Below are 26,559 nucleotides of genomic sequence, written 5' to 3'. Positions count from 1 at the left end.
TCTTCTCTCTCAGTTTTGGCCAGTCCTCTCCCTCGGGCAGGGGGGCTGGCTAATGTTCCTATTTCTTTGCTGTGGGCTCATGGCCAGGCATCGTTTGTTTGCAGCTGAAACTTTGTTTCTTTCGTTTACCTGTGTTGGCGGGTACTTCGAAATTATGGCTGCCCTACGGGCATTACGGCTCTTAGCCTTGGCCTGTGCGATTGTCTCCTGCATTTCGCAGCTTACTATGGCATTTTCGGTTCCTGTGTCGGTGGATTTCTAATCTTTCTTCTTCCTCTTTCTGAGGTGAGTCGGTGCGATTTCCGCTAGGTCGGGTTTCTTGATACAGTCACCCTTCTTTCACAGGCAACTATGACTACGTCATTGGCCGGTTGGTCTCTGTGTCTGTCCTTATGTCTTTCAGGCGTGGACAGACGCGTTCTGGTTTTTCGCCCAAACTCAGGAAGATTCTTGATTTGGTCTTGAATATAAATTTCCAGTTTTTTCCTGAGAACTTTTTGTCTCGGGAGTCTTTTGGCTGGTCGGCTTCACGGTTTTTCGGTATGCCTACCAGTCGTATTTTCGCCTTTGGGTTCTTGTTCCAATTACCTACAGGCAGATCGGACTGCGGACTCTATGACTTTGAGCCTTTTCGTTCATGGTTAATGGTCACACTAGACTTTGTCCTCTGTGACTTCCGCACTTTCGGTTGCTTACGCACTTTTGTAAGTGGCTGCTTCCTCGTTTTATCTCTTTCTGCTTTTGCACGAACGAATAGAGGATTTCTGGTTACCATCTCTTTTGAGAACAGCAAGACTGCTGTTTACGGCATCCTTCTTTAAGCATGCTTATGGGTGACTGTCAAAAGATCGCAGTCAGATTTTTTCCTGATGTTTTCTTATGTCACTTCCTAGGAGACTTTGTTTGTTCCTGGGTACCCTTGCGCAGAGTAGCAGTACAGTGTGCTTGGGGAGGGTGAGCGTTTCTTCAAGTTCTTGGAACTTTAGGAATGTGTTTGCTCTTTTTTTTCTTCTTCTTCTGCATTCGATGTTGATGGCCGTGCTAAATCCTCAGACCAGTGGCAGTTTGCTCTTTTGAATTTTGTTCATTGGGTTGGACTTGGGTACTTTGTACTCAGGTCTCTCTCTTTCTTTTGTGTGGAGATTGGTTACTCTTCCTGGGCGGTTTTTTCTTTACGGTCCAGGGGGGAAGTGCTGGACTCAGCTTTCTGGCTTTCTGAAGTTGTCTTTAGCATGTTTTGCTAAGAGACATCCTGGCTGTCTTTCAGGAATTTCTCTGGCCCCTTTCTGTCTTGTTGGCAGCGGGCCAGTTCCTGGCAAGGGTGTTAGAGTGAGTTAGATTTTTCTTTCCCACCGGGCCCTTCTTGCCTTTTTTGGCAACGGTCCAGTTTCTGGCAAGGTTTTTAGAGTGAGTTAGATTTTTCTTTCCCACCGCCTTGTTGATGTTATCTGCTATATGTGATTGGGAGTAAGAATATGTAATTTAATGTCAAATTTTAATAATAAATTTTGATTTAATTAATATACTTACCCCAATCACATAGTGTAGGCCCTCCCGCCTGCCCCGCGTATGGTTTGAGTTTTCTTAAAGCCGTATGAGTTGCCACGTGTTGTGGTAGGAAGTGACGTAGTATCCACTAGATGGGAGGTAACTCCCGGGATACCGGCTCGTTACCATGGCTACGTTTGCCTTTTTGACTCACATGCGAAGCAAAAGTGAGTCTATGTACTCACCCGAGTCGTCCGTCCGTCCGTCCGTCCGGACGTCCGTCCGGACGTCCGTCCGGACGTCCGTCCGTCCGGAAAACTTTAACGTTGGATATTTCTTGGACACTATTCAGTCTATCAGTACCAAATTTGGCAAGATGGTGTATGATGACAAGGCCCCAAAAAACATACATAGCATCTTGACCTTGCTTCAAGGTCAAGGTCGCAGGGGCCATATATGTTGCCTAAAAAACAGCTATTTTTCACATTTTTCACATTTTCTCTGAAGTTTTTGAGATTCAATACCTCACCTATATATGATATATAGGGCAAAGTAAGCCCCATCTTTTGATACCAGTTTGGTTTACCTTGCTTCAAGGTCAAGGTCACAGAGCTCTTCAAAGTTGGATTGTATACATATTTTGAAGTGACCTTGACCCTGAACTATGGAAGATAACTGTTTCAAACTTAAAAATTATGTGGGGCACATGTTATGCTTTCATCATGAGACACATTTGGTCACATATGATCAAGGTCAAGGTCACTTTGACCCTTATGAAATGTGACCAAAATAAGGTAGTGAACCACTAAAAGTGACCATATCTCATGGTAGAAAGAGCCAATAAGCACCATTGTACTTCCTATGTCTTGAATTAACAGCTTTGTGTTGCATGACCTTGGATGACCTTGACCTTGGGTCAAGGTCACATGTATTTTGGTAGGAAAAATGTGTAAAGCATGTGAGTCGTATGGGCTTTGCCCTCCTTGTTTGGTGATGGGGTTGCTTCCCCTTAAGTTAGACGGGTAAGCGTTTTCAGTACCTAGCATCTCGGACTATGTCAAATGCTATATGTGATTGGGGTAAGTATATTAATTAAATCAAAATTTATTATTAAAATTTGACAATAAAAACAAATGACAAACAAGCAAACGATTAACAGACTAAACAAACAAACAAAAATATACATACAAACGAACATGACATAATTATTATTGTCAAAGGTATAATGAAAACTGTTTCAAGCAACAAAAAATGTGTGAAACTTCGGGGGAAGAAAAAATCCGTGAAACTGAGGAGTCAATGAAGCAACTACGTTGCAAGTAATAGCAATGTAGCATCGTTACATAAGTCATGTTATGAAATTAATTAGGTACGTTTATCTGCTGAAACGTATAAAAGGTACAAATAAGGCATCAATGATATAAACATGTTCAGTAAGAGGAAGTGAGTATCCTAACATAATTTTTAAGCCCACTTCCACAACAGTAGTCGCTGTTGGTTGTAGCAGACATGGATATGATTGAATCAGGAAGGAAATGGAACATTTACAATTGCTAAGAGGCATCGATCAGGTCATCTTCTGTTGGTGATGTTACAGGTGCGAGGAATGTTTGACGATCAAGGCCGACCTTTGCAAGAAGCTCCCCCCTCCACACCTGTGGAGATTTTAGGCTGGAAGGAGGTGCCCTCTGCTGGTGATGAGATGTTACAGGTGGAGTCTGAGGTGGGTTTCATGGATGAGTGGTTTGTGACATGTTGCCGAATTAATTTTAATTGTTATTCAGGGGAAGAGAGAGAAGGGGGGGGGGGGGCGGAGGCAGTGAGTGAGAGAGGAGAGAGAGAGAGGGAGGAGAGAAAGAGAGAGAGCGCATGCTTGTTTTTGTGTGTGTGCTTTTCTTGTTGTTGATAATGGTGGTGTGTTTATTTTCTTTTATAAGTTCTAAAATAAATAAATAAAATAAATAATTAACCTGCAGAGGACACCTCCTTCCAGCCTAAAATCTCCACAGGTGTGGAGGGGGGAGCTTATAAATAATTTTGTTTAAAAAGAACCTTTTTTTAAAATGTGTCTCTTAAACCTCTACGGTTAATTTTATTATATTTTCAGCTTTGATTGATCTTTTCTTTGTGTGTGTGTGTGTGTGTGTGTGTGTGTGTGTGTGTGTGTGCGTGCGTGTGTGTGTGCGAATTTGGGTGTCTATTGAACTTTTTTGAAGCGTCTTTTCTCAGAATGTTTGCATTGTTTATGACTTTTTACAGTCTGTCGTGAAGGAAGTGATTGAATGGCGACAGCAGCAGGCCGCAGAAGTAAAACAGGAGGAGGCGCAGAAAATCATCGATGAGCGTAGGGAAGAGCATAAGTTACTGCACCGAGAAGAGATGCGTGTTCGTCACGAAGCTGGCTTCATTCGCAGCAACCGCAAGCGTATGCAGAAAACAAAAGAAATAGTTGAAACACACGAAGGGCCTCAGTTTTCTCTTGTTCTCAAAGGTTGGTGGACTTATTTCACATCATATTCAGTACTATATTTCTGAATCTAATTAAATCTGTCTACCTTCGTGCAGCATTGTTCTCCCAAATATCTTGCTGATTTAAAGGGTTTTCTTTGGATTCAGTCATTACATTTCATACTTGTATTTCTACAATAGCTTGAATTAAACTCGGCTATCACTGTTTTGAATTTGCCTGGTAAGAAATTGGATGGTGTGATTTGAGGTCATCAGATGCAGTTTTTGAGTCACTTGAGAAAAAGTGACTCTATGTAATCGGTCAGTGTTAGTCTGTCCGGCCGGCCGTCCGGCCGGCCGTCCGGCCGGCCGTCCGTAGACACCACCTTAACGTTGGACTTTTCTCGGAAACTATCAAAGTGATCGGGCTCATATTTTGTTTAGTTGTGACCTCCAATGACCTCTACACTTTAACGATGGTTTCGTTGACCTTTGACCTTTTTCAAGGTCACAGGTCAGCGTCAAAGGAAAAATTAGACATTTTATATCTTTGACAAAGTTCATCGGATGTGATTGAAACTTTGTAGGATTATTCTTTACATCAAAGTATTTACATCTGTAGCCTTTTACGAACGTTATCAGAAAAACAAGGGAGATAACTAGCCTTTTCTGTTCGGCAACACACAACTTAACGTTGGGCTTTTCTCGGAAACTATAAAAGTGACCGGGCTCAAATTTTATGTGAACGTGACTCATTGTGTTGTGAATAGCAATTTCTTCCTGTCCATCTGATGCCTCATATAATATTCAGAACTGCGAAAGTGACTCGATCGAGCGTTTGCTCTTCTTGTTGTTTTCTTGTATCCCTTATCCTTGTGCTCTTCCATGTTCCCAAAAAGTGCATGTTATTTTGGGGATTTTTTGATTTCATACCAAGAGATGATGATCGAGTGTATGATGAGTATTACTATATCTCCACCCACTTATAAGTTGAATATAACCAAAAAGTGGCAACTGAATACCGACAGCTAATGTCAACTTTTTTTTTTACCTTTTCAACCCTGTTCATGAAAATCTGTTCAATCTGTTCGAGCCGTCGGAGGCGAATCCAGCACCATTAAGCAAACGAGAAACGTGTGGTAAAGATTTCATGCAGTATCAAGTGATGAAGGGAACAGCAGGTACCTGATCCACACTGACTCAGTTGATAGCGACTAATTAAGATACTCGATACAGTATTTCAAGTATCTAGTGTTTATAAAGAACATGCTATGGGTATGTTTTCAGGAGATGTGGATGGCTCAGTAGAGGCAATCCTTGACACACTGGACTTGTACAACTCCAAGCAGTGTCGACTTGACCTTGTGCATTTTGGTGTGGGGAACGTCACCGAATCAGATGTCGAACTTGCTGAAGCTTTCGATGGTGTGGAATTATTTATACTCTTCTTCTCTCCCTTTTCTCCACCATTCGTTCATGATTGTGTGTTAGTGTGTGTGCGCATGTGTGAGTGCTTGCATGTGAGTGTGTGTATGTGCTTGCAAACATATGTGCTTGTGTGTGTGTGTGTGTGTGTGTGTGTGTGTGTGTGTGTGTGTGTGTGTGTGTGTGTGTAAACTATCGGGACTACATGCACTAACTGACAGTAAATGTGTAAGGCCAAAAAAAAAAAATTGTCTGTTTAGGGTAACATGACCAAAAAAAGTAGGGTCGGTAGGTAGGTATTTTTTTTGTTTTTTTTTTGTTTTTTTTTGTAAATGCTATGTTGGCTGAACATTCACTTCTTATATTTGATGAATACATGTTTCAAAACTAACGTATAAATAAAACAGAGAGAAAGGGAGAGAAAGAAACGCCAAATGTCTTTTTTTAGCATTTTTACCTCTTTTTTTTCTTCTTTTTATTTGAAAATCAAAAAAAAGTTTTTGGGTCGGCGCCAAATCGATAGGGTCGGTCGGGTTACCCTAAACAGACATTTTTTTTTTTTTTGGCCTAATATCAATTTGTAGCTTGGTACAGTGATGAACATTTAACCCGGCCCTGAGCATACAATTTTATACCTTTCACTATGTTTCACATTTCAGGTGAAATTTTTGCTTTCAACGTAGAAGCACCACCAACCATCAGCAAGATGGCAGCATCTCGCAAAGTACCGTTGCGAATGCACAACGTGATATACAACCTGTTCAACGAACTGAGGGAGAGAATGAGCTCTCGCCTGCCTGTTTTAGTGGAAGAGGATGCTGTTGGTAAGCCTGCTGCTCTTAGTGAAGCCCATTCACTGCTGTCAAAATTCACACGCTGTTTCCACTTGAGTACTTGCTCTGGGACTATTTATTTATGCTATTGGGCTGTGGGGATACTCTCTCTAGTCTTATTTTCCCCCAGTGGTTGTGTTCTCCTCTATAACCTGGGGTGCGTTGCATAGAGCGGACGTTCTGTTCGCGAAGAGACAAAAAGTTTTCATGTTGTAGGCAACGCCATGTTTGCGGCGAACTGTTCGCGGCGAACTCAATTCTACCCTCTCTACCCACTTTCAAGTAAATGGACCCATCTCTTCGCTGACGGCCGAGTCCATGCATGCATATTAAGGGCGATCATGCGAACAGCCGCTTTGTACTTGGAACAGTCCTCCCTACCCGCACTGACCAAAGTAGACGAGTCCAATTGCTTACCGCTCAGTCCATGAGTACAATTTAGGGGTGACGCTATGCATTGGGCCTCAGGATATCTGTGTGTGTGTTTGAGTTTCGTACCCCACGTGGAGAAGCAGTTCCTTTCCCTTTTTTTTCTCTTTTTTTTGTGGTGGTCAGATTTGACAGTTGGATTTCTTGTCGAGTCCGTGGAAAAGTGTTGTGGTCTTCATGGCAGTCAATAAAGATTGATTAAAGGGGAATGTTTAGGAGTAAAAAGCCCGCGTGCGCTCTCTCTCTCTCTCTCTCTCTCTCTCTCTCTTTCTCTCTCTCTCTCTCTCTCTCTCTCTCTCTCTCTCTCTCTCTCTCTCTCTCTCTCTCTCTCTCTCTCTCTGTGTCCGTGTCTCTGTGTCTCTTTTTCTCTCTGTTGATCTGTCTGTTTCTCCCTCCCTTTCTTTCTCTTTCTCGATCTCTCTATCTGTCTCTCTCTCGCCCCCCTCTCCCTCTCGCCCTTCCGCACACACGCGCGCGTAAACACACACCCACACACACACAAACACACAAACACACACCCAAATATATGTTTACATACACACATGCACATGCGCGCATTCACTCACACATTAACATACACAAACAGTGAAACACACATAAACACAAACACGCACGCACACACACACACACACACACACACACACACACACACACACACACACACACACACACACACACAGGGGTGTGCACGTTAAAGATCCCACGATTGACAAAAGGGTCTTTCCTGGCAAAATTGTATAGGCATAGATAAAAAAAATGTCCACCAAAATACCCGTGTGACTTGGAATAATAGGCCGTGAAAAGTAGGATATGCGCCGAAATGGCTGCGATCTGCTGGTCGATGTGAATGCGTGATGTATTGTGTAAAAAAATTCCATCTCACACGTCATAAATAGATCCCTGCGCCTTGAGTCCGAGTCTGGAGATACGCGCGCGATATAAGACTTCATATAACAATATAACATAACACACACACACACACACACACACACACACACACACACACACACACACACACACACACACACACACACACAGCCACTGCCATACGCACACTCAAAAAAACAAGCAAATACACCAACACACTTTATTGCACGGAGATATGAAGGTGGGGGAGGGGGGATAGGGAGAGGGATAGAGAGAGAGAGAAAGACACAGAGAGACTAAGAGAGAGACAGGGAGAGTGATAGAGAGAGACAGAGAGAGACAGTGAGAGAGGTAAAGAGAAAGAGAGACAGAGAGAGCGAGAGAGAGACTGAGAGAGAGGGGGAGACAGACGGACAAAAAGAGACATAAAGAATGTGTGTGTGTCATGGGTGCAACTCTGCTGGCTACACGCCGGCAGCCGGTTTTTGGTTTCATCGGCTGCCGATGTTTTTGTTCCAGGAGAATTTTTTTTTGGCATTTTAAATAGTAAAAAAGCTGGACCCCAACTTTTGCCGGTTTTTGGAATTTTCCAGGTTGCACCCATGGTGTGTGTGTGTGTGTGTGTGTGTGTGTGTGTGTGTGTGTGTGTGTGTGTGTGTGTTTGTGTGTGTGTGTGTGTGTGTGTGTGTGAGAGAGAGAGAGAGAGAGAGCGATGAGAGAAAGAGAGAGAAAGAGAGAGAGAGTTTGTTTGTTTGTTTGTTTAACGCCCAGCCGACCACGAAGGGCCATATCAGGGCGGTGCTGCTTTGACATATAACGTGCGCCACACACAAGACAGAAGTCGCAGCACAGGCTTCATGTCTCACCCAGTCACATTATTCTGACACCGGACCAACCAGTCCTAGCACTAACCCCATAATGCCAGACGCCAGGCGGAGCAGCCACTAGATTGCCAATTTTAAAGTCTTAGGTATGACCCGGCCGGGGTTCGAATCCACGACCTCCCGATCACAGGGCGGACGCCTTACCACTAGGCTAACCGTGCCGGTAAGAGAGAGAGAGAGGGAGATAGAGAAAGAGAGAGAGAGGGAAAGAGAGAGGGAAAGAGAGAGAGAGAGAAAAAGAGAGAGAGAGAAAGAGAGAGATAGAGAGAAAGAGAGAGAAAAAGAGAGGGAAAGAGAGAAAGAGAGAGAGAGAGAAAGAGAGAGAGAAAGAGAGAGAGAAAGAGAGAGAGAGAGAGAAAGAGATGAGGAGGGGAAGAGAGAGCGAAAGGGAGAGAGATAGAAAGAGAGCAAAAAAGATAAGAGAGAGAGACTTTCATACGGACACAAAGAGAGACAGACAGATATAAAGAGAGATGGAAAGAAAGAGAAAGACATAGGGAGAGAGAAGGGAGAAAGAAAGAAAGAATGAAAAAGAGAGAGACAGAGACGTAGACAGAGACAGGCACCGAGGGACTGAGAGAGACAGAGACAGAGAAAGAGAGAGAGAGAGCACGCAAGACAGAGAGAGAGACTGCGATAGAGAGAAAGAGACAGAGAGAGAATCAACCGGCAAGCTCAGTACAGTGCAATAGTTTCTGGCGTGCCACCTCTCAGGTACGTTACAGAATGCTCCGCGCAAATCCCCGTTGCCTAGACCATTCTCGGCGAGCGGTCGCCATTGTTACGCTTCAGTGACCCCAGGCAATGGTACTCGTACTGAGTGCTTGCTAACGCTCGCGAGCGCCACAATAAAACTATGCGTTGCCTAGAAAACGTTCGCAAACGTTCTGTGGCGCTCTGCCTATGCAACGCACCCCTGATGCTGAACCCTAAACCTGATCCTAGTTAAGACCAGAGTTACAGGTAAGGCCTTGTATGTGATTCTGAGAACCTCATCCAATGGAAATATAGAGTTTTGGGAACAGAGAAATGTAGATCCGCTTTTAAAATAGTTCTGTTGGGTAGCGATCTGCAGCATTACTTGCAGATAAGATACACAAAGGCATGCTTTTTGTTGTATATGTTTCATGAGGTTGGCAAATACAGTATGAAAAGCAGTAGGACTCATATTTTTAGGAGTACATGTAGCTGCAAGATTTGTGTGGCTAGGAATTTCATGGGGCCACCGTTTGAATTTTTCAGAGGAAAATTGTTATTCATGATTATGGGTATACTTGTACATATTTTGTTTATTTAGCAGTGATCTTTCATGACGATTGTAGTCTGTACAAGACTCAGCAACGCCCATCAGCGTCGAGTCACAATATATTTGCATGATTATTTTGCTCACTGTTTAATTTACACGTGTGACAGGTGAGGCAAAGGTGCTACAGGTGTTCTACGTCACAGAGGGGCGCAGCAAGGTGTGTGTCGCTGGCTGTCGCTGTACCAAAGGCATGCTGAGCAAGAAGAAAAACTTTAAGGTGCTGAGACATGGGGAAATCATATATCAAGGTCAGTGGTACTTCTTGTCATTTTCAGTTTTCATTGGTGGCAAGTACATGTTTACTTTAGAAACATGTGCACAGATTTGATTTGAACATGCTCTTGCAAGAGCAGATTGCCAGCCACACACACACGCACACACACACACAGGCATACACAGACACAGACACACACACATTTGTGTACGCACTAAGGTGGGGGAGGGGTAGGCACGCTTACAGGCAGACAGAGACAACTGACTGTAATGAAATAGAAAAAGAACATAATTTTATTGAAAATTGTAGATTCATATTTTTCTTTCACTAACACTTGTATCGGTAGATATTTGACTACTAATACTATTGAAGATTTTATCTACTCATTACCAAACCTTTCTGGCAGCTGTATCTCATACATTTTCTGTTTGATTTTGATATGTGCAGGAGAGCTGACATCTCTTAAACACTTCAAGTCTGAGGTAGAGTCAGTCAAGATGGACAGAGAATGTGGTATAAGCGTGGATAATCCTAACATCCAGTTCCAAGTGGGCGACGTGATCGTCTGCTACGACACGAAAGAAGTGGAACAGGAAATTGACTGGACTACAGGATTTTGACCTTAGCTTTCATATTTAGACAGTAGAGTTTTGTTTTCTCTTGAGGTTATGGCTGGCTTGGGTTTTTTGTTTGATTTGATTTGATATAATTATGTAAGCAAAATGAAGAGGGAACATTCAAATGAACAGAACTTTTTGCTTGAGACAGCAGCAGGGATGTTACAAGGATTTAATTTCTGTGTAAAATGTGTTGAAATGGCCATAATTGTTTTGGCAATTTTGTTAAGTCTTCAGATTCACATTTTTTTCCCCCACTTTGAACAAAAAATGGGCAGATTTGCTAATTAGTCAAATGAGAGCAAAGTTTTTGGTAATTTGAAAGAAGTTGAAAGAAGCTGTGGCATTTTGCCGACTGCAGATTTTAAATATATGTATTTTAAGGGTGAACTTGACTGTGATGGAGAGGTCTAATGTCATTATTAACATTATTGTATAGAAGATGCAACTTTAACGGCACAGTAAGCCTCCCGTAAACCATCACAGAGCTCCCCGAGCGTCTACATACAGTACAAGCATACTTCCATTTGAACGCTCACCGAACGGGAACATCCTGGCTGCTTTCTGTCGAGCGTGAGAAATTTTCAAAGAATTTATTTTCGTGGACTTGGTCTTCTACAACAATGGTGCCTCGTTTTGGTGCTGCCGGACGGCTGTCATGATACCAAAAATCACGCCCGGACAGTAAGCCTCCTGTAAACCATCACAGATACTGTCGGGCTTTTACACACAGTACAAACACCCTTCCATTTGAACGCTCACCAAACGGGAACATCCTGGGTGCCCTATGTAAAGAGCGAGCAATTTTTAAAGAATTAATTTTGCAGATTGTCTCGAACACTTTTTGGACCCATCCTGAACTCAGGTCAAACATGAGTTACTTCCCTTCGGGTCTCATTCTATCGATGTAAACTGGCGATAGCCGTGAATCGATGATTATCAAAATGTTTTTGGACCGTGGTGCGTTTTTGCGCTAGACCTAACTTTTAAAATCTAAATAATAAATTGACAGCTTGTTACACAAACATTCTTTAATCATAAAAGAATTCTTTTTTCATCAAGACAAGATCAGTACAATTCGAAGTTGTGAAAGTTTGAAAAAAGAAAAGCCCGGATGCAGGGTCACGCAAGGGTCGTAGCAGACGACGGTTTATGCATATATATCGCCGTTCCTGTCAACAGTCAAAAGCCATCGCTAGAGTTCTTGTGAACCACAGCCGTTTGTTTCGTGCATAAAAACGTGCTACTGTAAATAAGCTCACATCCAGTCGCATTCAAATAACTAACTGACGACTACATTGTGAAAAAGGGAGACTGGATCACACGGGTTCACGATGGCTCAGGGGTAAGATAAACCACGCAAAAATAAATTCTTTGAAAATTGTTCGCTCTTTACGGAGGGCACCTAGGATGTTCTCAATCGGTGAGTGTTTAAATGAAAGGGTGTTTGTACTGTGTGTAAACGCCTGACCGTATCTGTGATGGTTTACGGGAGGCTTACTGTGCCTTTAAGCCAAAGAAAAATATATGTTGGTTTAGGGTAACATGACCCCCAAAAATAGGGTCGGTAGGTCGGCTTTTTTTTAATTTTAATTTTTTATTTTTAGTCTCGGTATGGTTTGCAAAATGTGCCAGAGGTTGTTTTTTTTAGATTTTTTTTAGAAATGAAAAAAAAGTTTTAGGGTCGGCCGGAAAAAATAGGGTCGGTCAGGTTACCCTAAATCAACATATATATTTGTTTCGCCTTAGGTATGCGACAACCTGTGTATTTGCATGCATGCATGCTTGATGCCCTGAAAGGAACATTTACAGAATCTCTGTCTGATAATGATATGAAAATTGGAATACTATCGTCTAAGTGGTTTTGCAGTACATGTACTGTTTTGCATAAGTTTGAATGAATTTGATGTACGGTTGATATCTTATAAGGCTGAAGTTTTTCTGTTTGTAAATTAGGGTTGCTTTTGTTGGTCATAGTGTTCTTTTCATTCTCTCAGATAGGCGCAATTCTGTGTTCAAGCATATCTAAGTAACTGCAAGGGCTGCAATCATTGCTGAGTTTGTTTGCTTGCTTTTTTCCCCCAATTGAGCCAACTGTTTAGTTGTTAGCTCAAATGTGGAGTATCTTTGAGTACATGAGTTACTGTATTACAAAATACATGTACATCAATGCAATCAAGCAATCAAACAAAAACTTGTCAGGAGAAGATTGAAAGGGGAAATAGCTACAGGATATGACTATTTATCATTATGGTGTATTTATTATTATGGTGTTGATCATTGATGCGATAATAATTGCATAAAGTTATTAAATATTGAATGAAATGTCAATTAGAATCTTTTTTGTGTGAGCATGGTTTGTTTAGCTGGCGTGTATGTGTGTGTGTGTGTGCTGATTAAAAGTTAACATGCAGATGATGCACACACATTTCTGTAGACACAAATAATTAAATCTGGAAAAAGTCACTCATCTGCACAGTTACCAGTTTGAAATGATAGTTCCACCGGTTTCATATCTGTCAGATTTAACTTGTTGAACTTTAACAGAAATATACTTTGACCTGCGCATAAACAGATGTTGACGTTAGTGAACTACCATTTCACTAGTTGTGACTGCTCTTTCAGCTATACTGCGTTGAGAAGTGTAATCTGAAGATTTTGAGACATGCATTTGATTTGAACACATACACTTAATCGTTCTCAGACAGACGGACAAATAGGAAGGGATACACACACCCAGGGGCGGAGCAGATAAGCCCGAGGGAGGGGTTACAACCTGGGGTCCAGGGGTCGGTAGAGGTGGGGTACAGTTGGGGGGGTCTGGGGGAAAAGCCCCCCTGAAGCTGAAGAATTTTAGCTATCTTATAAACAATTTGTGGCTTATCCGTGATTTTAAACATGATCAACTGGTGTCAGCAGCCACTCATTATTTCTTTTAAAGTTAGTATTAAATAATGGCAATTTATCTTCCATGATATCTGCTTCCGACATCATATGTATGCATGTTAGAAGAAAGACATGTCGCATAGGAGTGGCAGTTAAAACTGTACAAAAATGCTACTGATTAAACAAATAACACTTCACCCGGCTTTACAGACAGAAACAACAACAACATTCACAAACTTTTTATTTTTATTTATTTATTTTTTTAACAGCCGAGGGGGGGGGGGGGGGGGGGGGACCCCTGTAACCACCCCCCTAATCCGCCCCTGCACACCAACTTTCATTGTTTTTTTTTTTTTTTAACAGCCGAGGGGGGGGGGGGGCCGGAACCCCTGTAACCACCCCCCTAATCCGCCCCTGCACACCAACTTTCATTGTGCACTCTTTGTCTACACTGAATATTCAGTTCAAGTTATTGATGGCAAATCTAAAGGATAGTGTGCAATCGATCTGCTGTACATGATTAACCTGACTACCACAGTAAAAGACTTGAACTGGACACATCATCGATGAATTCTTCATTCATGGAGCCACGATCAATATTGACAGTCCACACCATGCTGCAGCCACTGGCACTGGTCCACTGGCACTGATAGCCGAGGCGCCGTGCTGTGCGACTTCAGTGCGCGTGCAGCGTTGACTTAAGCCAGCATTCCCAACAATCCTGTCTATCAAATGAGAAAAGATTTGTCATATCCCAATCATTAACTCACAAGCTGCTGTGGTGGTGTGAATGTGCTGTTTCCGCGAAGGAACACTGCAAAACACGCCGAAAAAAGCGACGAGAAAAGGACATGTTCAAGTTGAGCAGACGACACATTTCATCCAGTGAGATGTGGCTTCTCTAGGTGAAAGGTTACGGGTGAAGGTCGTATGATCAGTCAGTATGAGAGTTCCGAAAATGGCGGAGCTGCGGTTCGAAGCTCCTCTAGCATTAGTCGAGAATGAGGATTGGAACGAATATCATGACTTTCAGAGTGCCAATTTAGACACTATGAATTCCAATAAGGATACCTCAACTGGACAGACTCATCAACCGCCAAAGAACGCTTCAGTGGTAGAAAATTTCCGTGAAGCATGTTCGGGATCTCTGGAAGATCTTGTGAATTCGTTCGACGAGAAAATCTCAAACTGTTTTTGTAATTTTGAGGAGCAGGCGGAAAAAATTGCTCCAGTTCAGATCCGATCACAAGAAGAAATAATGAATGACTGCCAGTAAGTATTTGATGATTCATCGGATTACTAATTTCTCTGTGCAGTTTATTGTGGTGCTATCGATCGATGACAAGCCCTGCTGTGGGAGGAGATAATTTCCGATGCGGAGTCTGTTAGTCTTACGGTGCCAACGTTTAACAACGTCTCGGGCATGAAGTGTGGCAACTGCTGGTCTGACATCCTAGAAGTGATCTACAAGTGGTTTGCGTTTTGTGGAACCATTCTGCAGTGCAATTTGTCAACGCGGTGTGAAACGTTCTGTGCTATTAGTGGCAAAATGATATGTGCCAGCGGCCAGTTTCCACTTTCCACACAATAAGGAGTTATCGTTATACGTCTTAATGTATTTGCTTCCTTTTGGTTCTTCTATGATTTCCCTGTTTACAAAATGTTGCATGGACATGGAACTTATCTAATAGAGAGATTGATTCCAAGGTATAACTTTCCCTTTTCTCTGTCACTGATCATAAAGGGGGGGGGGGGGGGGGGGGGGGTTGGTTTTGGTAATTTTTTTTTATTCTATTGGTTCTACGAGACTTAAAACAAACTAAAATCATACTCAGAAGGGTGCATTATTATTAACAATTCCACACAAAGTCAGCCCGTAAACATTAGTGCACCAGGTATGTTGAAAAAAGATGGCCTAATCCTGACCTGGCTCATGAAATAAATTGTTTTAAAGTTGTATGCACAAAAATCACCAGGGTTTTGCTACATTTTTATTTTATTTTTATAATATATAATTTACGTAATGTATACATGTATAATACATAATGTTTACTTTTGTGATGTAAGACTGGTTACGTCATTCTTGGCATGAAAGTTCAGTACACACACACACAAGCATGAGTTGTAGCCTGTGATTCTAAACTGGGCAGAAGTCTGGTTGCAGCAGGTACATGAACTCCCAGGAGTGTTGGCTTACTCACACAGTGACAGGTGCCAAATTCCAGGGTTACTGTTCTCATAGGATCACCTTTAGCTTTATTGTTTCCACATTTTCTGTTATCCACTGAGGATGAGAAGAAACCCAGAAAATAAATAGACTGCCAACGTTCCAAAATTCTGAATAAAACAGAACAAGAAAAGCATGTTATTGGAATGTTTATTTTATGACAGAACAAAACGTTACATTCAATGATCTTTGATTTTCTGTATTGTAAGTGTTTGTCTGTCTGTGCACTTAAAAGATCGCTCGGTCGAAAGATCATTGAACGTAACGAAGGTAACGTTTTGTTTTGTCATAAAATAAACATTCCAATAACATACCTCTCTTGTTTTCGGAATCAAGATTAGAAGGTTTATTCCAAAGAAGTTTATTGTGGGCTATGCAAACAGAGGCATATTTGCATTTTATCTGGAATTTTGTTGGTTGTGGTAGTAATTTTCAAAAGAAGCCATTGTACAGAAGAGCTGCAAGTTAAGAGAACAAATTTGGGCATTTAGTGATTTACAGTGAACCCTCTTTAAGTCTTTTGTGATAAAAAAAAGACCTTGCTGTTTGCTTTTTCAGATCCTCTTTTCAGAATGGCTGTAAATGTAATGCCTTTTAAGACTTGATGTTCCAGTAAGTGGGTTTCAGGGTAGACCAGCTTTAACTCTCTCAATACTCTTTGTGTAAAGACTAAAGGTCACTCACAACCTGGTAAAAACAAAAACAAATCATAGTTTCTCTCAGTGATGCAACTGTGCAGCTTCATGAAATCAAATATGCCTGGGGCAAAAAAATCAAAGTACAGCTGAGCTGTATAAAAAAGTACACATTTTGAAACATCATGAGTGTGTTTTTTTCAATCTGTTTATGAATTGTGATGTAACTTTGTGAGTGTTCATCTCTTAGTACACATGACATTTGCAGGTACCATAAACGCAAAAATAAATGAAGAAAAAAAGAAAGGTATGTTTTGGTATGTATTGTCTTAATTAAACGTTCTAATAACATACCTTTCTTTTTTTCTTCATTTATTTTTGCGTTTATGGTACCTACAGTCCTAATATGTGCCGGGGTGGGACTTTTCCGCGAATCCGCGGATTTCCGCGGACACAACTTACGAATTCCACTGGAGTAATCTATTTTTCCGCGTCCCATTTCATCACAGTCAATCAATCAATCAATATGAGGCTTATATCGCGCGTATTCCGTGGGTACAGTTGTAAGCGCAGGGATTTTTATTTTGTTAAAAATTTTTTTTTACATTTTTTAATTTTTTTTTTAAATCTATAACTTGTTGACTGAATGATATGGAGAGAAGTGAAGAGGGAACAGAACACTGTAGGCTTGAGAGTTAAATTGTGCTGACTGAAAACTCCTGATAACTACTGGTAATAGTCATGTTGAGCTTCAATGCATTGATGCATTGGGGCGTCACTTGGATCATACTATTGCCAGTATTGGATTATGGATACATGGTTCATTCCATAACTATGCACCATTACAATGTTACCATTGTTGTGTGAAAGTGTTTTTTATGTTTGGTTGGGAATTTTTTTATGGGGGGGAGGGGGTGAGTGAGGAGAATGTCTATTTTACCTGATCCAAATGAGTTGAATTTTTGTCTCAGAATGCACCAGACTGCACAGATTTTAATTTACCATTTAGAAAAAAATGAGGGAGCATGCCCCTGAACCCCCTAGAAAAAAGGGATTTCCTCTTTTTTCATCACAAGAGTCCCACCCCTGTATGTGTGATGACTGTGCCCTAAGAACACTTGAATAATGCAATGTCCTTTAATTTGAAATTTCAGTGCACCCCCCTCCAATCTCACCCTCTAACCCTCCCTCCGCTTTTAAAAAAAGAAAAAGGAAAGGAAACGGATGCATGTTTTTCTCTCTTCTTCTTCTATCCATTATTTACAAATAGATTACTGATAGATCTAGAAAATTAATGACAAATGTCAAGAGTCTTAATTGGTTTTCTTTGTGGGTTGATCCAGCAGGTTGGTACTCATGGCATGATCTGGTTGTTACCTTGTTGAAACTAGCGAACCTGGGAAATACATGCGTTTGCACGCCACATGTACATGTATGACAAAATGCAGAGTGTATAGTCTCTGTGTCTCTTGATAATAATTACCAGCACATAATGCCCAGATGATACTTTTTAATGTGGCTGCTGCATGTAATCAATGGTGTTGTTCTCAAGCCTCGTTTTTCAGTCATTGACACATGTATACTTTTTTGATCTGACACATTGGTCTGAATTGACCAGTCGACCGTTGGATAGGTTTGACATGTAGTAAGAAGTTCTTCTGACCTTCAATTTTCCCACCAAACAGACAAAGCCAGGACATTTTGACCTTTACTTATTTTAAATCAAGGTCCAACAAACCTTTTGTTCTCTGTAGCTGGGAACAACAATGCATGTAATTTTATTTTGTCGTCTGAAAAGAGAATAGTTTCAAAGATGCTGATGTTACTGCAGTAGTATAATTTTAGTAGTGTTAACCTTTGCCTTCAGAATACTATTTTGCTCAGAAATTTAATGAATGTGCAAACACTGAGCTCAACAAAAATTGTGACTCACTGACTGGCATAATAGTTACTATAACAAAGAGACTGCCCAAAGCAACAAGTAAAACAAGTAGCAGATCGCAAATTAGGCTGTACCAGGAAATGAAGAGATAATGACACGGCATTAAACTAATCAAGACCACCGAGACAAGGGATGTTTAGTAATGAGGAGTAATGGTGACTGAGTTGGTTTTATGTATTTTTTAATAATTACACTACAGTGGTCGCCGCTTAATAAAGCCACTTCTGGACCGACGAAAAATGGCTTTAATAAGCGGCGGATTTATTAAGCGGCGGTCTAGGAATACGTCATTTTAAAACTTCACGAAGGATGTTGAACTTTTGTTTTAATTATGTACATGTACTTTGATCACTTCGGTACATCAATAATTTCACTGTCACCGTCACGAATCATTACTCGGCAGAGAAGAACGATTTTATGAGTGTTTGCTTGTTGGTCGTCTTCCACATCAGAACAAGATAATGTGAGTTTTAGTCACAAACTACGTGATTTCTCTGAGGAAACTGGCTTTAACAAGCGGCGGGTTGGTTTTACTAACCGGCTTTTTCTAATACATAAGATATAGTGATAAATCCGGACCGTTTGAAATCGGCTTTTATAAGCGGCTGGCTCTATTAACCGCGGTTTTATAAAGCGGCGTCCACTGTATTACTATTTGTTTTTGGGTTACAACTACATACGACTATGAGTATTGTGTGTGTGTGTGGATCACATACTGATGTAATAATGATGATGTATAATAAATATAATACTGGACCCTTCAATTTCAAGGGTTCTTGTGATCATTTTTCGTTGGATGAAGGTTATTTGAACAGAGAAATGGTATTTAATTTTAAGTGAAAGACCAACATGTATAGAAAATCAAAATGCCAACTCCCACCTTCTCTGTGTAATGAAATCCTACAGTGGTACCTGCTATATTTGGGTTCAAGTGCTAGTCTTTCGGATGAGACGAAAAACCGAGGTCCCTTCGTGTACACTACATTGGGGTGTGCACGTTAAAGATCCCACGATTGACAAAAGGGTCTTTCCTGGCAAAATTGCATAGGCATAGATAAAAATGTCCACCAAAATACCCGTGTGACTTGGAATAATAGGCCGTGAAAAGTAGGATATGCGCCGAAATGGCTGCGATCTTGCTGATGTGAATGCGTGATGTATCATGTATTGTGTAAAAAAAATCCATCTCACACGGCATAAATAAATCCCTGCGCCTTGAATATGTGCGCGATATAAATTGCATAAAATAAAAAAAATTTAAAAAAATAAATCCCTGCGCTTAGAACTGTACCCACGGAATACGCGCGATATAAGCATCATATTGATTGATATATATATATAAGGCCCCTTCCATAACAGGACGCCATCCAGTAAAGGAGCTCTTCAGCTGTCCCTCGTTCCATGCACTTGATTAGGCTAAGAAAACAAATTAGACATTTCCGGTTCCCAGATCAACCATTTTTTTCCCTCCAGCATCTAGAACTTTTCTTTTGGCCCTTCAAAATGTTCTTTTACTTAAAAATGACAAAAATCAATTTTGCAGAGTTTGCAGGAAAAGCTATTGGACATCCAGGGAACACAGCTTGCACGTTTTCTGACCAATAAAAAGCTACATGCACCTGTGTAAATTTATACATAAGGCCTAAAAAAAAAATAGGTGTGGTTACGGTAACCCGACCTACCCAATGTTTAGGGGCCGACCCTATAACTTTTTTTTAAATTTGTCCAAAAAAAACACAAAAAAACCCGAGTGCAGAAAACGCAATGAAAGCGAAATTGCTCGAGTCGCACATTTATTTCCCTGTAAAGTAGGTTTAATTTGTACACATTAAAAAAAAAAAGTAAAAAAATAAAAAAAAAGTGATTGCCTACCTTCCTACCCTTTTTTTTTTGGCTATGTTACTTTAACCACACCTATTTTTTTTTTGCCTAACAAAACTTCAATCAAACATGTTTTCAAAAGTAACTAGCCTACCAACCCTACTTGTTTTGGCCTTGTCACTGGAAACAAAGTTTTTGTTGTTGGTCTTCAACTTAAAGTATACCTGCCAAGAGGACACTTACATATGTAAATTAGAGACCCTGTGGGCTGGTTACAGAGGTGTGCCCTTAGGCCAAAAAAAATATAGGTGTGGTTACGGTAACATAGCCAAAAAAATAGGGTAGGAAGGTAGGCAATCACTTTTTTTTTTAAACTTTTTTTTCTAATGTGTACAAATTAAACCTACTTGACAGGGAAATAAGTGTGCGACTCGAGCGCTTTCGCTTTCATTGCGTTTTCTGCACTCGTTTTCTTGTTTTTTGTGTGTGTTTTTTTGACAAATGTAATAAAAAGTTATAGGGTCGGCCCCTAAAAATAGGGTAGGTCGGGTTACCGTAACCACACCTATTTTTTTTTTTTGTGCCTTATCAGAGGTACAACTGGTGAAATATTTGTTGGAAACAGCATTGTGATGTTGAGACTGGTCCATTGCAGAATGTGGTGGACCATCACGGGAAACTTTGGCAACCTGTTGCCCATCGACTGGTCCAAAACCTATGCGCGGCAGCTTCAATCTCAAGTACTCCACTTGAAGGACAGACAGGTGAGAGTCACGTGCTGGGTTATTGTCTGTCACAGCCATGCTGTGTTCTAATTTCTAACCCTAAGTGTGACAGAGCATTATCATGATGAATGCAAGTTAATTTACATTTAACTCTGTCGTTATCCGTCTGTCTGTCTTCAGTCGTCCAGATATACATGATACGTGATTATGTTCAAATCCTGATGTCTCGGAGGTTGGTTCAGAGTTAAATAGCTAATTCAAATTTCTCTCTGCATTGAGTATGAATTATTGTTTACTAAAAGTGTAAGAGCTGGGACTTTTTGGCTTGTAAAATAACATATTTAATATTAAAAGTAACAGCTTTTGTACAAAAAGCAATCTATATTCTTTCCCCTAGAGTGGCTCTGTAGCAAATAATTGATGGACTTCGAACTTCAGGCCTTGCAGTGTCAGAATACCTCCATTAGAAACTGTCAATGGTGAACTCTCAACACAGATCTCAGTGAACAAGTAATTACTGCGTCATTGTAAGGTGTTCACCGTCAACACACACACACAGTGACACACCCTTGCCTAACATGTGGTTGATGAATTTGAAGTCTTGTCAGTCTGAAGTTGATAGACCTATCTTTCCCTACCTTCCCCACTGGAACTACACCCAGTGATCAAGTTATGCCCTCCCACCCGTACTGGTCTTCCACCCAACCTGACGGGTTTCTCCAGGAAGTTTTCAGTTGGCTTGCTTCCCGGGTGGTCACAGGGGTCTTCCTTTCGGCATGCTGCTCATCACCCCGTGAAGAAGGCGTTCCGCTTTATTAGATTTGTTAAGCGTGTGCAGCCACCCGCATCCAAAGTACTCTTTGTCTTTTCGCCTTGCTAGTTTGTGCCGGCTGAGGTTTGTTTGTTTTAGCCCTTGTGGTGGTGAACAAAGTAAATGATGCAAGATGCTGTTAGACGGAGTTGAAGTTGTACAACACTGGAAGGCGTTCAGGACCGTGGGGTTTTTTGTGTAATGACATGAGTGAGGTTTTAGTTTATTATTGTTTGTTGTTGCCACTCTGCACGCATGCCTCTGTGTGTGTGTGTGTGTGTGTGCGTGAGAGATATAAGAGTATAAACAGTACAGTATTGTTATTCAAATACCATGCCAATAAAAGACACTTTAATAATAATACTGACGCTGAAACACTGAGCAACTGGCAGCTTTTCAAACCATACAATGCAACAGCCTAGATTCCCCCGGGGCTCATCATCTCATTCAGGTTTTGTGGAATTGTGAGCTGCTGCTGTCATTACTATTCAAGTTTCTATGATGTTATCTCACAAAGTTCCAGAAGGCTGTACAAGTGTATATGAAGCCTGCTCTGTGTACTGAGGGCTTATTGTTCAGCGCTTTTTACATTTAGTCAAGTTTTGACTAAATGTTTTAACATAGAGGGGGAATCGAAACGAGGGTCGTGGTGTATGTGTGTGTGTATGTGTGTGCGTGCGTGCGTGCGTAGCGATTCAGACCAAACTACTGGACCGATCTTTATGAAATTTTACATGAGAGTTCCTGGGATTGATATCCCCGAACGTTTTTTCATTTTTTTTTTAATAAATGTCTTTGATGACGTCATATCCGGCTTTTCGTGAAAGTTGTGGCGGCACTGTCACGCTCTCATTTTTCAACCAAATTGGTTGAAATTTTGGTCAAGTAGTCTTCGACGAAGCCCGGACTTCGGTATTGCATTTCAGCGTGGTGGCTTAAAAATTAATTAATGACTTTGGTCATTAAAAATCTGAAAATTGTTAAAAAAAAAAAAAATATTATAAAACGATCCAAATTTACGTTTATCTTATTCTCCATCATTTTCTGATTCAAAAAATATGTTATATTTGGATTAAAAACAAGCTCTGAAAATTAAAAATATAAAAATTATTATCAAAATTAAATTTTCGAAATGAATTTAAAAACACTTTTATCTTATTCCTTGTCGGTTCCTGATTCCAAAAACATATAGATATGATATGTTTGGATTAAAAACACGCTCAGAAAGTTAAAACGAAGAGAGGTACAGAAAAGCGTGCTATCCTTCTCAGCGCAACTACTAAACCGCTCTTCTTGTCAATTTCACTGCCTTTGCCATGAGCATGAGCGGTGGACTGACGATGCTACGAGTACATACGGTCTTGCTGAAAAATGGCATTGCGTTCAGTTTCATTCTGTGAGTTCGACAGCTACTTGACTAAATGTTGTATTTTCGCCTTTACGCGACTTGTATGTTTATGCGAGAGCGCAGTCATTTGACATTTAAAATGGAGATTCTTGGTTCAACTGCGCAAGCCTGTTTTGGGCTTACGGTTTTATAGAAACAGCCTAAGTTGTTTTAATCTGAGCACCAAGTAAAGAATAAAAGCGCTACGGCTAGCAAGAGCAACTCGCCCCAGCTCTTGTCGTTTTACCCCTCGTATCTAACATCTTCTATCATAATCACAATCTAACTACTTTCAGTTTTTGCTGAGCAAGTTTGTAAAACCAGTGAAGAGTGGGGTTTTTTTCTTCTAAAAAAATGTTTACATAGTCGCCTTTTTTTGTACCCAAAAGAAGCGCATCACATCCGATACATGTCGGCGTAAACACACATTCTTCTCAGTGTGTTATGCTTTGTGCTGCACATGACATCATTCAGTTTCTGGTTTAGAGACAACCACCCCCCACCCCCCGCTGCTCCTGGGATAGACACAGGGTTTCTGTATGTGTGTGTGTATGTGTGTGTGTGTGTGTGTGTTCTTCCTCGCTGTTCCTTGTTTTGGACTATAGCCAGAAAAGAAGGAATTTTGAGTGTCTAGGTTATTTCCCTCCTTCCGGTGCAGGACGTTTTATACCTCATCGAGAATTGACCACAAGCCAACTCTTGAAATTGTGATTTACGATTTTTTCCGTTACTATACTCCTTGTTAAGTTGTTATCTTGGCCATAAATGTGAGTATTTATTAAAAACTAACTGTCAACCCTAGCTTCGCTACATATTATTATGAACGCAGTAACCGGAAACGTAACTTCTCATTTTGTATTTTTTGTGATTTCTATAAACGGAAAATACGGCTCCTCTCTGTGTCGTTTTAGTGTTCATTGCTTTCCATGTGAGTGACCATCACCGCGTTTAATGCAAGCACGTCAGATTGATCACGAGAGGCATCAATGTTAGCTCATTTGCATCTGTTAATTGAAGACAATACATCCTTAATTCAGTCGGCATATTAATGAGGATGTCCACATCAGATTCAGTATCTGCTTTCGGCCAAAGCCTCACTGAGTCTGAGTGAGAATTTGGGACTGATGATTACTTGATGAGCTGGTGGGGTAGGGGGTGAGGGAATGGATGATGGTTGAGTGGGCGATGCTGAAAATATAATTGCAATTTTCGTCGATGTGTTTGTGTGTGTGTGTTTTCAATTGAATGTCTTGCATGTGTATGTGTGTGCACGAGAGAAAAGTAACAGTAACGCTTCGGCCAATAGCCAGATCCTGTTGGTCAGGTTGTGGCCAGCTGTCCAGTATGTCGGCCAATAGCCAAATCCTGTTGGTCAGGTTGTGGCCAGTTGTCCAGTATGCCAGTCAACCCTGCTCCACAGCCGTCCGTTGCATTCACACACAACAATCGACGCAGTCGCTGTAGCTGGCCGACTCTCTTCTAGGTTTCACACAACACAATGCGTGTATTGATCGGTCATACCCTCGCAGCTCTGTATAGCACAACTTGCTGGTTCCTGGCATTCTGCTGCGGGGCTGGGCTCCAAGACAGATCTATACATTGTGATCAGCACGACGCCTGGGGCAGGGTGGGCCAGATGCCAGGAATCAGGCAGGGTGGGGTACCTTGCAGTTTTCATTTAAAACGGATGACAGAGACAGTGTAACCGCAGGAGCTCATGCTCATTTAGTGTTTTATCTCGTCGCTCCTGCCTTGGTTAAAGGACTGCTCTTGTTTACTCCGTTGTAGATTTATATGGAACCAGTCGCACAACCCGTGACAACGGGCCAAAGGAAACATTCTGCAAGGAAACAAAATAATTCAAACAAGCAAAATTCAAGATGTCCTTTCACTATCCCAAATCGTAAATTGTGCAAATAACATGTAAAGGGGTGAGGGAATGGTTCAGAAGACACACAAAAGAGAGAGACAGAGAGAGAAGTAAGCCTTGGTGGTGTCTTGCTGCGTCTGCGTGTGCGCTAACGTAGTGCAAAAGGAAGTCTGGCAGTGCACAATTAGACCCCTGGCACGTACTACTCGAAGTTGGTATTTGAAGAACGCCGCTTATATTATGTCGAGTGCTTGATTCATCGAGCAACAGAATACCCGATTGATTGTGTTCGTGTGTTGAGAAGCGAGGGTACAGGGATGTGTCAAGAACATGATGAAGATTTCCTGTAAGGCTGGGAGTTTTGGGAGAGCGCGTGATGTTCATGTTGAATGCACGAGGAAAACAAGAAATAAAGTGTGTGACTGGGTGTGTGTGTGTGTGTGAGAGAGAGAGAGAGAGAGAGAGAGAGAGAGAGAGAGAGAGAGAGAGAGAGAGAGAGAGAGAGAGAGAGAGAGAGAGAGAGAGAGAGAGAGAGACCCATTCCCTCCCCAACCCCGCGCAAGTGTATGTACATGTGTAATACTTTGCCTTGTCCGTAGTCTGCGTAGATAATAAAACCAATCGTACCGTATACTTTTTTCTACAACGAAAATATGTACATCATGAATGTCAGATGGATTCATCAATGCTTTTGGCTCAATCGTCGTTTGTTCCTGACAGGATATTGTCATTGTCCATGAAAGAGCAGCAGCTGGTCCGCACGTGTATTGTATAGGTATTGCTGCCTCGTTCGCTATCGTACCGTAAGGTGGTGCAGATAGGGGGTGGGTGAGGAGGGACAAGGGGGTGAGCTACGTTCACTGCTGTTGTGAAGCAAAACGAGGTCGTCAGCAGCATCTGCAGTTTCTGTTTGGCAGCTCTTTGTCACAACACTATCAAGTAACAAAGGAGAAAAAAAAAAGTACAAATGCGCATGTGAATACCTGAAACGTGTGTGTGTGTGTGTGTGTGTGTGTGTGTGTGTGTGTGTGTGTGTGTGTGTGTGTGTGTGTGTGTGTGTGTGTGTGTTTTACGTTGAAAACCATAAAGAGCCTTATTTATGAACTCAAAACGTATGACTATTGGCCTCTTAAGCACACAGGACAGTTGCAGTTTCTGCAGGGCATAAGTGTTTAATGGAACTAAATTTCGGGACACTTATCCTTGTGTTTTATTATAGGCAGGAGCTCAACAAAGCCTTAGGGAATAGTTATCTGGATCATAAGTGTATGTTAAGCTCTCATTATTATTATTATCATCATTATTATTATTAACACAGGAGACACCTTAATTGTCTTTACTTTTCATGGAGTTGAACACGGGAGACGACAGATATTTTTTATAATGGAATTGAAGGCATGAAACATAAGCCATAACAATGCAAGTGAATACATGAGACTTCAGGCCATGAAAGCGGGACTACAACGCCTAACATTGAATGAAAAGGAACGACCAATTCTGACCTTTGCTTTCCATCCAACTAATGAATATCTTCTTCTTCTTGTCGTTCGCTGTTAGATTGTCAGTCCGGACTGCAGGGCGAAACGTGCTGTCCTCTCCAAGTCCTCTTTGGGGCCGTATAGCTTCTTTTGTAGCGCTGTCTCCTCTGGCCAGGTGGTGTCCCTCAAAGCACTGTGGTATGGACAAGCCTGCAGGATGTGCTCTGCTGTCTGATTCTTGCCACACGGACATAGGGGGGGGGGGG

At 41.4% G+C, this 26,559-nt stretch overlaps 2 protein-coding genes across 2 annotated transcripts in view; both read left to right on the top strand.

Moving 5' to 3' along the window:
• LOC138951630 (translation initiation factor IF-2, mitochondrial-like) overlaps positions 1–12,176 on the top strand; it is a 40,433-nt gene extending 28,257 nt beyond the window's left edge. Inside the window, exons 12-17 of the mRNA XM_070323161.1 lie at positions 3,086–3,211; positions 3,748–3,979; positions 5,224–5,361; positions 6,021–6,185; positions 9,788–9,928; positions 10,342–12,176. Coding sequence (XP_070179262.1) covers positions 3,086–3,211; positions 3,748–3,979; positions 5,224–5,361; positions 6,021–6,185; positions 9,788–9,928; positions 10,342–10,514 — 975 coding nt within the window. The 3' untranslated portion in view covers positions 10,515–12,176. The remainder of the gene's footprint in view (positions 1–3,085; positions 3,212–3,747; positions 3,980–5,223; positions 5,362–6,020; positions 6,186–9,787; positions 9,929–10,341) is intronic.
• A 1,615-nt stretch (positions 12,177–13,791) lies between these two features.
• The window catches only part of LOC138951627 (fasciculation and elongation protein zeta-2-like), a 51,220-nt gene continuing 38,452 nt past the window's right edge, over positions 13,792–26,559 (top strand). The window contains exons 1-2 of the mRNA XM_070323158.1: positions 13,792–14,669; positions 20,678–20,786. Of these exons, the coding sequence (XP_070179259.1) occupies positions 14,341–14,669; positions 20,678–20,786 (438 nt within the window). The 5' untranslated portion in view covers positions 13,792–14,340. The remainder of the gene's footprint in view (positions 14,670–20,677; positions 20,787–26,559) is intronic.

Source organism: Littorina saxatilis, linkage group LG17 (assembly GCF_037325665.1).
Source record: "Littorina saxatilis isolate snail1 linkage group LG17, US_GU_Lsax_2.0, whole genome shotgun sequence".
Taxonomy (NCBI): Eukaryota; Metazoa; Mollusca; class Gastropoda; order Littorinimorpha; family Littorinidae; genus Littorina; species Littorina saxatilis.
Note: the sequence above shows the minus strand (reverse complement) of the source record. Positions and strands in the feature narration are given on the sequence as shown.